This window comes from Anas platyrhynchos, chromosome 12 (genome assembly GCF_047663525.1).
Source record: "Anas platyrhynchos isolate ZD024472 breed Pekin duck chromosome 12, IASCAAS_PekinDuck_T2T, whole genome shotgun sequence".
Taxonomy (NCBI): Eukaryota; Metazoa; Chordata; class Aves; order Anseriformes; family Anatidae; genus Anas; species Anas platyrhynchos.
This window is the reverse complement of record NC_092598.1, coordinates 19068836-19084028: the sequence shown is the minus strand read 5'-3', so window position 1 is coordinate 19084028 and position 15193 is coordinate 19068836. Positions and strand designations below refer to the sequence as shown.

Genomic DNA, 15193 nt, shown 5'->3' with positions numbered 1-15193 from the left:
ACTTAAGTCCTAGTTTAGCACAGAACCTAACATTACCATCCAGTAAGAGTGTATCAGTATTCTCAGTGACTTCAGGAAAATTATTTTTGAGTGTGAGATGAAGTATTAATCTACAGCACCTTCCAAATTAGAATAATATTTGGTGGGTGCAGGGAGAATCAAACAAACTCAAGACCACACAACCTGGAGACCAGATGGGGAACTGGAGAAAGCCTAGAGAAAGAAACTCGTCAACCTATGCATTGTAATGAATGAAACTTCTAAAACTGAAAGCTGCTTTACAGGAGCTGACAATTGAAATTAAGTCTGCACAAAAATTAAGAGAACATTACATTTAAACATAGCTCCAACAAGGTTCTGCAACATAACAATTCTAATTTTCTATTTTAAAAATTGTAAATACACATTTTAAATGTACTATGTTTATATTTGCTATTTCATTTTGTTTCCTTTTTTCTTCACACCATTAACAATTAGTTCTGTAGTAATTCAGTTTGTTTATAAATGAAAAGCAATATGCAACTACACAGAAAAGCCAGGAGGCATATATCATTAGACCTCCCTTTTGTGAATTCCATATTTGATTTAGATTTATTTTTTTTAAGCTGCAAATGGGAAGGCATGCTTATTAAGCTTCATATTATTCAAATAGCAGCAGACCATGAATATAAGGAATTACTTTCTCCATGTCTACTCTATTTCTACTTGAAACACTTCACTTCTCCTCTTGTCTGGGTCTCTCACATTTACTTTTTCTCTGAGGTTTTACTTACCCTTAACACTTTAGAATTTCGTAGCTAGGTACAATGTTAAGGGGCCTGTAAGTTAAACTAAAATGAAAAATGAACCACAGTAAAGTTCTGTTCATTAACTATCTTGTAATTTGGTTCGTGCACTTGGATAGCTACCTTTCTTGGCACTTGCTTAAACTACAAGGTTGCCAAATATATTTATATATTTTTACCTGAAGAAATTACCTTGAAAATAAGTATTTTCTACTCTCACAGGCTGTGAAGCTACTCTAGACTTTTTCACACCTCAGAATTATCGTTCTCAGTTTCTTCTAGTGACAAAAGCAATCTCCAAAAACTGACACTTTCAGAGATAATTTAAACTTACTATTCCATGACCAAAGTGATATTATTTTTGGCTTCAAAGGCATCATAAAGCTGGATCAGATTCACGTGATTTAATTGGTTCATTATGTTAATTTCATTTTTCACTTCCTCCTGAAAAAAAGAACAAATGAACAAAAAATGAGCAAATATGCTCCTTAATTTCTAATATATTCAAATGCAATTATTTCAAACCCTACAGAAGCTATACCACAGGCCTCATGTGAACAAACGGCTTAATCACAAGCACTGGAGATGACAAGCAGTCAAACAAACCCAAGCTACTACTTACTAAGACAGATTTTACAATATTTGACACTATGCAATGAGAAGTTGACTTCTGTGGTCTGATTCAGTAAGGTAGTGGTAAGGTGTTTGCAATACGTTCATGTAAAACAAGCAACGGTATGCTCACTTAGGTTCACAGGATCATGGTTACCTTTTCTTTTGCTCCTTTCACTTTTATGATTTTGGCTGCCAGATTGAGACCAGTTGCTATTTCCGTGCACTTGTGGACTTGCCCAAAACGCCCCCTGTTGATACGAAACAAAAGTTGGAATACAGCTTAACACAGCTCACTGCAAAAAAAACTTTTAAAACTATTCTTATCATTGATTTAAAAATAGCACAGTACAAAGTGAACAGAATCAGGTGGCCAGCAGCATGAATCTCCTCTTTCTCTCAGCTTATGAAGGATTAGTTTTATCTTTCCAGCCAGTTGTTCAATGCTTACATTAAAATATTATGCCCCCTTCGTATTACTACGTTTCATAGCGGTATGGTGACCTGATGATATTCTTTTTCGGTTCTGTAACTGTACCCACTTGCTGTCCTTCAGTGATGTGTTAGTGGGTATATTAACAAGGATATTTCTGTCTTGATCTCATAACTTTTAAAATGACTAACACCCGTAACCGTAGCCACTCCACAGGCTGCATTTCTTGCATGTTGTAAATTCTCCCCTGTGTCACCCAGATACATTAATGTCCCTTGGGATGATTTCTAAACATCATCTTCACTGCTATTGCATCATCAGGCTTATACTTGAGCCATATTCATACTTGGATTAGCTTGTTAATCAAAGCTTCTTGTCAGATAAGTAAGTATACAGCCGCACAAAGGCTGAAACAGCTGCAGATTTCCCATGAGTGAAGACTAAATGCAAGGTCAACATAATTGTAATTTTTCCCCTTCGTTTTCTTTCACAAAATATTCAGCATGGGAAAAAAAAAAAAAAAAAAAAAAAAAAAAGATCTTTAGAAGCTGCCTGACTTAATGGGCTTTAGTGACTTGAAATGCCTTGCATCTGTCTGCCTGAGAGTTACAAGTTTTTCTCACATCTCCAGCTGTGGCCAGGATCATTACAACAAATCCAAAAGAGAGTCATCCAAGATCACAGTCAGGAGCCTGAAAATTGAACTGGGGCAGAAACCAGTAACCTAAAGACCTTGGAAATGCCCTTAGATTATATTCCAACCCACAGGCAGGTTGATACAAGGGAAACTATCATAGCCCAAAAAAAGCCATGAGGATGAACAGAGGCATAGAAAGATCTGACATCCCCTTTGCATTCTTTTTCTTTGCTTCACTATCCTAGATAAAATCTACTCTTTTCTTGCTGTACTTTCAGTTCCAACCAACTTCTTCTACAAGGCTTAAGGCACCGAGAATGTTACAGAACGTGACTATATCAAAATAGAAGAGAAGGTATTCATAAGACATACCAAAAACAGCTAGACACCTTTTGCTCAACTCAAACCCACGGAGTAAAGAAGTGAGCTGGTATCTGCCACTCCCACACTGCTGCACATTGGAGCCACCTGCAAATGATCTCTCTAGTCCGTGATCTAACTGCATTTCCTTGTGACTTCGCCACCACCTGCAGTACAGCTTTAGGGACACAGAGACTTACCCCCCAAGTACTTCATGACGACACACTGAGTAGCACGTTGTCACTTCTGTTTGCTTGACACTCACTATTCGATGTTCAAAAGGAGCCGGGGGAGAAGGGCTGTCATCTAAAGAGGAGGAAACCAGGTTATCGAGACATTTTGCCACATAAGACTGCAACTTCAGCTTCCTTGGACCAGTGTTTTCAGTCCACAAGACATGCATGCCACCGTGTTGTGTTGGTCAGTAAAAGGAGAAGTCTCAATTGTCTTTTGTGGTCCTGGTACCTACAGCTCCACAAATCATACATCCCCTCGCTTTCAGCATCACTATTCCTGAAGGGGCAAGCCCAGTTTCTCAGAGGTGAATTGCTGAGGCAGGGCTGGGAATGCAAAACACAAATGCAGCTCTTCCCCTGCTGCAGCACTCAGCTTTTCTGTGGCAGTAGGGCTCTAATGGAAAAATACCAAGGGCCTAGACAAGCCAACCACAGACTGCTGCTGGTAAGCTGCTCATGAAAATGCTCAAAACAGAACTTTAGTATAAAGCACTTCAGTACAGGACTACCTGTACTGAACTACTCTCTCATCTTTTCTCTTTGCTCTTGTTCATCTACCATGTCATCACTTTTTCTTCTGCTGGAATTTGAATAAGCACTGCAGTTTCTGGATAACATTAAACATGACATTCTTTTACTATTTTTAGAGTGGAATGCAAGTAAAATATCCAGAAACAATGGAATTATTTCTTCATTTTAAATGAGAATCAGTTGAGTATGCAAACTCAAGTACTTGGCTTTTTATCAAAAAAGTAAATAAAATAGGATTACAAAAATATATACATTTGCGTTTGTAGAGAGCCACAAGGGAGGTACTGAAAACATCCAAAACCTCTCTATTGCTTCAAGTAAAGAGCTTTTACTGCTAACAGTCTTTTACAGATGAGAAATAAAGGCCTGTAACTGAGGATGGGATTCCACCTCCTGACTCTCAATCCTGCTTTTTTAACACAGTAAAATCCCAGGACACTTTGAGTATTAACATTTTACTTTATGCATTAACAAAAGATGTCACCTTACAAAATTATCTGGAAGTTTTAAAAAAAATTATATTTGATCTTCTTTTCATCATCAAAGGTATCTATAGTGTTTTGGTAAGTGCTCTTGAACTGTAAGACACAGGTGGTAGAGCAAGTACCACTCCAGCTATTATTTTATCTATAATACACGAGTAACCGTATAAAAGTATAAAAGTTTCCGAAAGTAAGTACAAGCAACCTACCAATGACCACTTCATCCTGTGTGGAAGGCTCTTTGCTAGCTTCCAATGACGTAGTGTTCTGCAGTACCATTCCTGCACATTGGCCTACATCATTTTCACTTCCTCCTGAAGATGCAGACTCAGATTCTCTCTTCTCAGAGGCAGTAACTGTCAAGGAATCTTCTGCTTTTGTTGTTTCTTGATGGATTTTCACTTCTACCCCCAGATCTTTCTTTAGCTCTGTTGCAGAGGTATTTTGTGAGGTTTTAGGCTTACATTTTAGTTCTGACTTGTCTTCAGTGTTTTTACCTGGTTTGGACTTGTTCAGTAACAGCTGTTGCTTGCCTGTTTTTGATGCATGTTCATTTTGCTTACTGTCCCCTTTCACTTCTTGATTTGGTTCAGTGCTGATGTTCTTAGGACTCTGTTTAAGTTTTAATTTACCAGGCAGCTGTTCATGTACTTCTGCTGATGTGGAGGATGGGGATTTTACTTTGGGACATCTGTGTCTGTGATCATTTGAGATTTCTTCCTTGGTCTCGATCTTTTCTTTCATTTCAGCCACATGGACATTGATGGATATCCTGCAGAGCAAACAGTTGACATTTCATGCAGATGACTAGCTTTGCTGTTGTAAATTTGTGTGGGAAGAAAATTAAAATGCAGATTTCTACAGTATTAAAGAAACCTAACCATATCAATCCTCTTAAAAAATACAACACTAGAAAGCACCAAAAACTGTGCTGATGCTTCTTCTGCATCCTTGTCTGTGTATATGTCTGCCTTCTCTGAACACAAGATGTCGCACAGACTGGAAAGTATTATCCCCAACATTTGAAAGCTCTTCCACTTTTTGCAGCTATTACAGTCGGTCTAATAAACTACTGCTCGTGGGCAGAAAGGTGGTAGTGACTGTCTTCACCAACTACAGGCCAAGTACTTCAGTGTCTGACTGTTCATACAGCTTTACATATCTGAATGTTCACACCCATTCTAGTCGTCTTGCAGCTTGCTGACTTGCGAACTCAAATGTGTGTTTGTCTTATGGGATAGCATTCTTCCCACAGCCAAGTGTCAAAAACACAACTTTCATAACTCTCACTCCATTAATGCTATCCTCCTTGGTGTTTCAGCTACGAGAAAAGTTTAAACATTTTCCCCCTCTCTCTTGTTGCCTAAAAAGAATATGGTTTAAAACCAAACCTCTATACACCTACAGTCCAAATACACTTGTATTGTAATTTGAGTCGGCTGTTACTGGTTCAGCTGTCAGTAACAGTCTGATTTCAGCGAGGCTGAACTGAAGCCTGTGAAGTCTTCAAGTAGATTTCATATAACTGAAATGAAAGAAAATTTCTGAAGTCTAGGGGAAAATGCATCCCATTTCCCAGAAGTTACTGCCTGTTCCCGTGAAGCTACCTCATCACAAAATATGTAAAATAAAATTGTTTCCACTTCTGCTTAATAAGAGTCCGAAGTCTCTCATGTTTAGCACCTTTAACACCCTACGCATTGTGCTATGGATCTAAACGGCACCAGGAGTGAGCTACTGGAGCAGCTGAACACTGCTCTGAGCAAACACTTCCACTGCTATCTAGACAAGCCTGAACTTGACAGGACTCTTGGGCATTTCTCCAAACAGGAGAACACAATGTTCTTTTGACACTTCTGTGTGGGCTTACAGACTTCATTAAAAGTAGCATTCATTTTTAGAGACTCATTTACCGAACTCACAAGCATAATAGCTACCTTGTTCAGGAGGGCTGCCTTCCTCTGGGATTTACTCTAGGTTCTGCCTTCTCGTTAACTGTTGGCCTCCAAACCCCCCAAACCAAACTTCTAAGGGGCTGCACAACTGTTCGTCAGCTGCTTCACAAACACCTTGAGCCAACCTCAAGGTGGGAGCCTCTGAGGCAGCACAGACCCACGCCAGCTTGCTAGAAGCAAGGTGCCTGCAACTCACAAGCCAAAGACTATAACCCACAGGCAAAATACAGGGAGGTCCCTCGATTCATAGTGCTATTACACCAACCAATTTGGAGATAACAGTGTCTATAACCTGTACACAAATTTGCTCCTGAATGTTGGCATGAGGCAGTGGTGCTGAAAGCTTCTACTGCTTTCTTCTACCATGTCCTTACGCTTAGCTTAGGAGAAATAAACCCTATGAGCCAGTCTTTGCAACATCTTTTCTCTTGTGAAGCCTTAGGTGCTGAGATAGGACAACTCTCTCTTTCTTTTCTCTCTCCCTCTCTCTCTTCTTTTTTTTTTTTTTTTAAAGGAGTCCTGTAAGCCCAGTAGACACCTACCCAGTGCACAGGAAAATTTAGATGAAATTTAGACGTCTGCCCCATATTTCCAAGTACTGATAAAATTCAAAGTTTCCAAATTCAAGTATGCACATACAAAAGTAATATCACATTCTTGTCTGGGCTTCAGGTATCAATTTGTATACAGAAGGAACAGAGTAATTGCACACACACAGTAATGTACATTTATACTTAGGTGTGACTGTATATACCAGCCATCCATACACATATTTGTGAACCCCAACAGGGAAGGCATGGCACCTAAAGGTTGTCATAGAATTGGCATCTATTGGAGTTTGGGTTTTGTTTGTTTTTAATGGACTTAAATCCTGATTAAATAATTTTAAAGGAAAAGGATTATAAAAGTCATATTGCAAAGCACTTATATGAGGAAAAGATTAGGCAATAAAGAATAAAAAGAAAAAAAATGAACAATCTGGTCATACCTTTAAGTAATCAAGGCATGAAAAAAATCCTTGAAAACACCAAGGATGTGAAATGAAACAAATTCTTCAGTTTTGTTATATACAAGTAAATATCTTATATTTCTTTCATCCTCACGTTTAGAGAAAAAAAAAAGGATTTTGAGAGGAATGATTTATGAAAGTCCATCTATGTGAGCTATAGAAAGGCAGTCTCATTTCTATCTCTAATACACGGTAGCCACTATCATATCAAAGGTCTCCTATAGGTCTAGCCCTCTGACTTCTTGGCTTCATGAAAATTTACAGGGGGTTCTTGGTGCTTTGAGTTTTTTTGTTTTAACCATTTGTAAGGTTTCACTGCACCTTTCTTCAGCATGGCTGTTTTATCCCTCGATCATGCCTAAGCAGAAACTACCTCCTTTAATAACTTTTTTTTTTCCTTCTAACACGTGAAATGGTTTCAGATCATACAGAAAATTACCAAGAGGCCATTACCTGGTACTTGTCACCTCACACCCTGTGTCAGATATAGCCTGGGATGGTGAGGGCACAGCTTCCCGGGATGCCGCACTTGGCAATGGAGGTTTGTTTTCATTCTCTCCAAGTTTCTGATGAACAGGCTGCCTGGAGCACTCATCTAGGCGTGGGGCTCCATCCGTATCGTGTGCTTTAACAGGAACATTTTGGTTGCCTACGTGATCTTGATTTACAAAGGGAAGACCATTGTGTTGATTCAAGGCTTTGACACCAACGTCCTTTTGCTGTTGACAGCTCTTAGAGCTCTGTTTCTTGCCAGCACCTTCTACTGCTTGCTGCTGTGCTGTCCTCTCTTTAGCTTGGGATTTCGAGTCAGATTTGTTGGCTACAACACTGGAAGCATTCACCTTCTCACATGCTTCTTTGTTTAGATTTAGCTTTTTCACGCTTTTAGTCTCTGAATAAAAACATGCCATTAATAAGCTATCCTTGACAAAAGTGACAGCAAAAAGAAAAGGAGCAAAGTAACCCAACCATTCAAAACAACCTATGAACATCTGAACAAGTAGCAAGAAAGCACCCACTGAAAGGTTTAAAAATCCTTACACCAACAGGCTGGAAACAGCCATTATTAAATCTCATGGCTTAATCAGCATCTTAACTGCTTTTCCACAAAAGGGAAAGAAGGTTCTTCCATGCTTTCCCATGACAATGATTGTGCATATTAATAATGGAAATTTCTCCGGGAACTTCTTTCATGGCTCAGCATGCACAGGTCACTGGCTATCGAGATCAGTTCACAAACTTGTGTAGCCTTGGACTCAAAATTGTGATCAGCTGTCTGCTTTATTTTTGTTACTTCCTAAATGCTGAAGCTAAAAAGGGACTGTCCATTATTTAAAGGATTCACTGACATTTTGTGAAGACAACAGCAATGACAGGGTCTGCTCAACATCACGTTCACCCTGTTGCAACTCACAGGCAATGGATGCAACACGGCAACACCCAGACAGCTACATCCTATTTAGGAGTCTAGCCCTGACATGGCAATGAAACTTGCTGATTAAAAAAGATACTCCCAATGTCAACATGTCCCTGTTTCAGAGAGGGAGAGGGTTGGGCCAGTTGTATGGTTTAGGTTTGCTGTGCGATATTGCCACCACCTTCATGGTATCTCACAAGTACTGCTCTCTTAAATCAGATCACTGTTACATGAAAACAAAGAAACTGTAGCCAAGCAAAGATGCTGCTTTTTGTTTTAGGTTTTTGTGGGGTTCGATCTGGGGGACAGATGTTCTTACATAAAATGTAATCCCAATACTGGTGGATGAAGTTACTCAGTCACATTTGAGTAATTCAGGTAGTGGGAAACAGCAGGCTATTAGTTTTCAGTTTGTCTGCTGCACATTCTAGAGTCAAAGACAGTAGCGTGCCCAGAGTGCCACATACCTTCCAAAGGCTTTTTGCTTTCAGTTTGGGTTCCTCTGTTACTAAGCCCATGCTTAGGTTTTGCACCACTCTCTTCAGGCTTATCTTTGGCCTAAAAACAGCGGAACACAAAAATAACAGTTATAGTCAAGAGTGCTTATTTCCCACTAGGTTCCTCTAACTCTGTAGGTACTGAGACCCTGTAAAATGGACACTGACACCTCTGACCTTCTGAATGTTTAGGTACTATTGTATTTCCTTTCCACTTTATTGAGTCTCTCCCTGCTTTTGCAAAAAGGCAATACTTCTAAAACATGATGACACAGAATAATACATTAGATCTCTGCTTTCCAAAATTTTAACTGTAAGAGATTTTACCTCATGTAATCTGTATTCACACTGATTAAAAAAAAACAGAATATATGAAACATAAGAAGTATCAGAAGTGGAAATTGCATTGTATTTGTGTCACTTGTTGACTGGTGACTGAAACACAAGCAGTATCTTTATAGATACAGTAATATATTTGTCTCAAAACATCTAAAGATTCATGATTTGAACTACAATAGAGGTGATATAGAATATAGACAAAGAACCCTTGGCTTTATTGCAACTCTTGTATACGTACTTGACATTATATGTCACCTCTGTTATGATTAAAAGCAATCTTATTTTATTTTAGCAGCACAGATTTATTTTAAGCAAATTTAATCCTATAATTAACACAGTACAGAGGAGAGTTATTTTATTTTAACAGCATCACTAAACACTTCAAACAGCAATACATTCATAATATAATTAAAAATAAATAACAAATATTTAGCAAAAAACATTACAAAAATAAGAAAAGGCGTATTTCTAAAAAGGCTAATTCTAAGAAGGCTATTTCTAAAAAGGCTATTAATAAAAGGCATATTTCTATTTCTTGGCTGACATATAATTAAAATCTAGTAATGAGCAGCCTCTTATCTTCATTTATATAAGGAAATAAACAATGCCTCATTTTTTTCTGCAGATAATTGATTAGAAGTCTACTGCAAATCGGACCCTTCACTTGTTAGTAAAAACAGTTATGGATTAAGCTTTTCATGCTCCAACCTTATAGATTCCACAACAGAACACTCTTCCATCCCTTCCCCCCCCCAACAAAAAAAATAAAATTAAATTAAAAAAACACAACAAAATACCCCAAAATAGTAAAATACCATTACCATTTTTATTACAGCTCTAAGCAAACCTGCAACAATGACCAGGGGTAACATTATTCTTGCAAAATCCTATGTGCAAAGAAAGCCTTGGATAAGCAACAATATAATGACGTTTTGTTGTTACTGCTGGTTTTCCCTTTTTTTTTTTTTTCCCTATCCTTTTTCTTTTTTTTTTTTTTTTAATTAAAAAAGTGGCTTGGATCCTACAAAGCTCAGTTCACAGTCTTTTATTAATTTGACTCCAACCCAGAAAATGTCTTCCATAAACACTCCTATGGCATCCCTGGAATGCTGTCATACTATCAGCAAACAGCTTCACCCAAAAATGAAAACATAACCTCTCCACTCCCATCCCCATACTTAGTAACCTTGTGCAAAGCCAGCTCTGCGATAAGCTGCATGCTGCTACAAAACAGCAAAGGTTGGAGAACAGCAACAAGCAAATAAACTATTTTTGAGTGCAACCCCAGTGCAACTGAACATTTTGGACACGCCACAAAACAGGCTGAAAAAACGGGACCACCAAAGTTAGCACGTAACTCAGCACAAGCTCATGTATTTCCAAATTCACCCACGCTTTGCTCCACATTACCCCCGCTAGGTCACGTATGTACGCTACCTCTCTAATTGAAACCTAGGTCAAATATCATAGACTACTCAGCAGCCTGTGATCAAAGTACAAATATATCTTAAGGTCTTATAACTAATCTTATGCTCCAATTTCAAAAAGTGTTCAGAAGAAAAAAAAAAAAAAAAAAAAGAAAAAAAACAGAAGCAAAGAAGGAGAATAACGATGGTCATTTAGCAAAGGAGGAGTTAGCCCTGCAAGTCTGCTTGCCCAATCCACAGCCTGTTCTACAAGCGAGGCAGTGGTTAGAGCCTGGGACACAGGCCGCCACCCCCTCCTGGTCCATCAGGTCACTGAGAGCGAAGGCCATTTCACCTCTCAGTCTCAGTCCCCCTACCCACGAAGCTTGGATCAAGTTCTGACCTCCTCAGACCTCCTCTTCTGCAAACACTACTGAAGCAGCACATAGTGGATGGCTGACACCTAATCCTGACAGCACGCAAGAAGGCCACCTGAAATTCTCCACCAGCATCCCTCTCCCTACCTTTATCTATATCCCTCCTTAATGTTTTTTTCAGTTGGAAAATAACAATTTGGTAACAAAATCATCTCTACATTCAGCATCACCTGCCCATTAACACACTGCACTGTCAGCTCAGTTCGAGGTGTAAGCCCCACACAGCACCCTGTCTGTCTCTAGGCCTTACACAGTGACTGCAGGCAGTAACTTGTAACAGCAGCTTTACCCAACATAAAGCAAACTTAAGTATTTTTTTTTCCAAAAATTTGTAGAACTGAAAGAGTTCAAGTACAAGTATCATCTCTATCTGGTCTTGGCATTAATGAAAACTCCTTATAAAATTCTTCTGTCTCTGTGCAGTCTAGCTTACTTGTCAGCCTCTGACACTTAGTGAGACCAGAAGAGCTCTCAGGAAGCCCCACAAGGTAAGCTAGCATCTAACATTGTCCTTTTTTTATAGGAGTTTAGGTGTAACATCTACCAAAACACTTCACAGATCTGGCAGAAACATTCTGATCAAGATAGGAATGGACATTTGCATTTATGCTAGAAATGTCTTTACTGTAATTAACACCCCTGTGCAGGTATGCAGAAGATTTCTTGGAATGAACAAACATATTCCAACTCATGGAGTCCCTCTCCACAGTATTTTTTTTATTTTTATTTTTGCCTAGGATACAAGCCACTGGGAAGGCTCAAAACTCTCATTGGCCAAAACTAATTCCAAGCATTTGTAACTTTTAAAAAGCAAGGTTAATCCATTCCAAAATACCATATCAACTATACCAGTCTTGACTGTTGCTTCCTCACTGTATTAAAAAATGTGTTGGAGTTGATAAGTACAAACTGATGCAAGCTGCTCTTGTGAAACCCAAGAACTATTTGATTTAAGGAGTGTACAATGTCAGTAGAGTTCATGAAGCCACAGGCCCATCATAAAGACAGAGTTATAAGACAACTTAGATGCCCAGGCTGCTCAGTCATGTGAACAGAAGTCAGCGTAAGTTTTACTAACTGGTGTTGTTTTTGGAATTCATGGTCAATCAAGAAAATAGAAGCTTCTTCCTTCAGCAAACGCTTTCCAGTATATTAGTCATACTTTCACAGGAACCTCAGTTAAGTCGCTTATTTGAATGACATTGCTGATCTTCAAGCACCGTTAGAAGCTGAATCTTCTTTTACAGTAGCAGTCTGCTCCTCATACTTGTTACAGGATTGCCTGGCACACTTGGGGCACTTCAGACATAAGCCTGCAAGACACATTTTAAGCCTAGGTCTCTGTCTCAAGAGGCTTGCAATTCAAAGGTCATGGCAGTAACCTGTAATAGCAACACTACAGGGAAAATGGGAATTATACGTGTTATACAAGAAATCACCAGGAGAGCCCTGCTACAGCACAAAGAAAGGTATTAAGAACAGTAAAACAAAACCAACCTCGACAAGGATTTCCAGCGGACTTCCCTTCTTCCAGGGCACAATGCCCTTGAGAATAAAATCCACTACTTTAGAATTTCTCAATACTTCTCCCACAGAATTAATCACTTTATCCAGTGTATCAAACCTCTTCTCTATCTTTGCCAGCCTCTCCTTATGCTTCAAGGCATCTAGCTGGGCCGTTTTCATCAATTTCAACACTTCTGAGCATATGCTCTGGATATTAGCCTGGTGAGGACTGTCCAATAGCTTTAGTCCTTTTTTCATTTCATCTGGCTCATCAGGAGCTGCTCGTGATACCGTTAGCTTGTTAATGCCTTTTTCTACATCATCAATGCCTTTGTTAACTCGCTGCAGTTTGCCTGTCAGGTCTTCTTGGAAATGCAACAGTTTGTCCATCTTTTCGTTCAAGAGACTCAATTTTTTATCCATCGTACTTAAGCTGTTCACTTTTGTAGGCTGTAACTTGGTCAGGGCATTTCCCTCTGCAACATCCAAGCAACCCGCAGACATTCTGTCCAGACAGCAGGATGTCAGATAGATTAGGCTGGCTTTTCATTAATCATAAATTAGAAAATGAGGGTCTGAAAGTTCATCTTCTTTTGCTATTCCTATTCCAGACAACCTCACTTACTGGAGTCAGCAGAGCGTATCATTAGATAGCTATTGCACAAAAGATTTATTTCTGTGTTATCTATTTCTTACTGCATGCTTTCAATGACGGAGGTAATTTGGCACCAGACTAAATTTTCTTGGGCCTCCTTGACGTCACAAGACCATTTAAAATTCTTTCTCAAGTGGCTGTTGATAGGCGAGCATCTTAGCAATCACCAATGCCTGAGCAGACCTCTGTAGGGAGAAACACTTTTCATGACCAGTTTTAGTTCTGTGAAAAGAACTTGCTAGAGCATTTCTCCTCATTAAACAGAGCAAATAGAAAAGTAAGTTTGGTGGCCTCGTGCTAAGGCTTGGAAGAGTTCAGCTTTCCAACACAGAGGCAGAACATGCAACATAGACACAAGCTGTACTCACTAGGTTGGCTGTCACTTGAATTTAAAAATAGAGTACAATGACAAGGATCTGAAATGCGTATCTAGCACCAGCATGTCTTTGTCAACTGAAACTTCTAAAATTAAATCTTTCTCCCAGGCTCTGAAAGTGAACCAAGTGAAAAATCAGAGCAAGCGTCCAACTGTTTGCAACAAAATTATGAAATCATAGGTCTGATTTCACAGATTTGTTTCTGACTTGCTTTCACTTCTGAATTACATTAGCGTGTCTCCAACAAAAATTACAATCGTGATTTTTGAAAATTACTAAAAAGTCAAAAAAGTGAGAAGTGCCTTTTCACTGTTGCACGTGTGTAGAGCAAGGGGGAAAAGCACCACGGAAATATCAGAGCAGCAAGAGACCTGGTGTGAACCACATCAAAGCCACAGGTTTTGTAATATGAAGCATCCCTTTGCCTCCAAGCCCTTCCTCACTTTTCAGAAAGGGTGTATGGGAAGAAGTTGTAATTCTTACAGTGACTTTTCTGTATAAGACATTCTAGAATTTAAAATCCTTCTGCACACTGCGGAGTCAGTAGTATCAGCATTAAAATTACCCTCTCAAGGTGTTAAGTCCTTGCCATTTCTGTGAGAGAACGTGTTTATCTGCACAAGAAAAACATTGCGGTAGGACTACTTAAAGCCAGCACGCGATTAGAGGCAATCTGGCACTTCTGCAATGTTTAGAGGCCACTAACCAGTTTTGCAAATGACTCAAAGAGCTCTAAGACTTCGATTGTTTATTACTGTCAATATATATTGGTCTGAATACCAAGAAATTACTTCAGAAGAAAACTTGGCCTGTGAAAATTGACGGGAGTTGGCCATTTCATGCCACGTCACTTTTAATCCAAAAGATATTGTCAGTGGTACTTTCACAGTGGTCTGGGATAGTATGGCACAAGTTTTATGATACCCTGATACCCCATCAGCAGATTGTGGAGATTCTCCCCTTCCTGATACTACTGTACATCTAAAGCTTTATCACAAGATATTTAGGAGCAGAAGAGAACTAATTGCTGGGCTGCACGAACTCACAACGTAACATTTGTCAGCATTATATCAGGTCCCAGCTAATAAGTGAAATTGCATTTTTACTATGTTGAAAGAAACTGAGAGGAGAGAAACAAGTGTTATGGGGCAGTAGCTGATATGGAAGTTTTCAGAACAAAATAGAACTCTACTGTGTAAGCTACAGGAATTGTTTTTTCTTCCTCTCTTTTTCTCTCCTACAAATAAACTAGATTCTAGAGCCACCTGCTTTCCATTCAGGACCATGCTTAAAATACATGTTCAGTTTTACATGATTACAAGGTGATACTTTTTTCTGCAGTCGAAATCCAAGGAAGGTTACTAAGTTTAAGAAATGACTAATGCTGAAGAGAGACACTCTCAAGTCTTTCAATTCTAAAAGAAAAAGCCCGTTGCAGATCACTGTGTACCCACCCTTACACTGCACAGAAAAGTGCGGTTACTGTAAGAAATGCATTAGCCTATTAAACTCACTTTTT

At 39.1% G+C, this 15193-nt stretch overlaps 1 protein-coding gene across 5 annotated transcripts in view; it reads right to left on the bottom strand.

Annotated features, from left to right (window-relative positions):
* Nucleotides 1-15193, bottom strand: part of MYLK3 (myosin light chain kinase 3) — a 46779-nt gene that overhangs the window by 7483 nt on the left and 24103 nt on the right. For 3 of the 5 annotated variants that reach the window (XM_072043909.1, XM_072043910.1, XM_005024145.6), the window contains 6 exons: nucleotides 8925-9015; nucleotides 7494-7932; nucleotides 4286-4848; nucleotides 3028-3133; nucleotides 1555-1648; nucleotides 1120-1229 (listed from right to left, as the gene is read on the bottom strand). In XM_072043909.1, coding sequence (XP_071900010.1) covers nucleotides 1120-1229; nucleotides 1555-1648; nucleotides 3028-3133; nucleotides 4286-4848; nucleotides 7494-7932; nucleotides 8925-9015 — 1403 coding nt within the window. Of the gene's footprint in view, nucleotides 1-1119; nucleotides 1230-1554; nucleotides 1649-3027; nucleotides 3134-4285; nucleotides 4849-7493; nucleotides 7933-8924; nucleotides 9016-10114; nucleotides 10270-12633; nucleotides 13310-15193 lie in introns of those variants that run through there. The other 2 variants (XM_005024144.6, XM_005024146.6) reach the window with 2 other exon arrangements.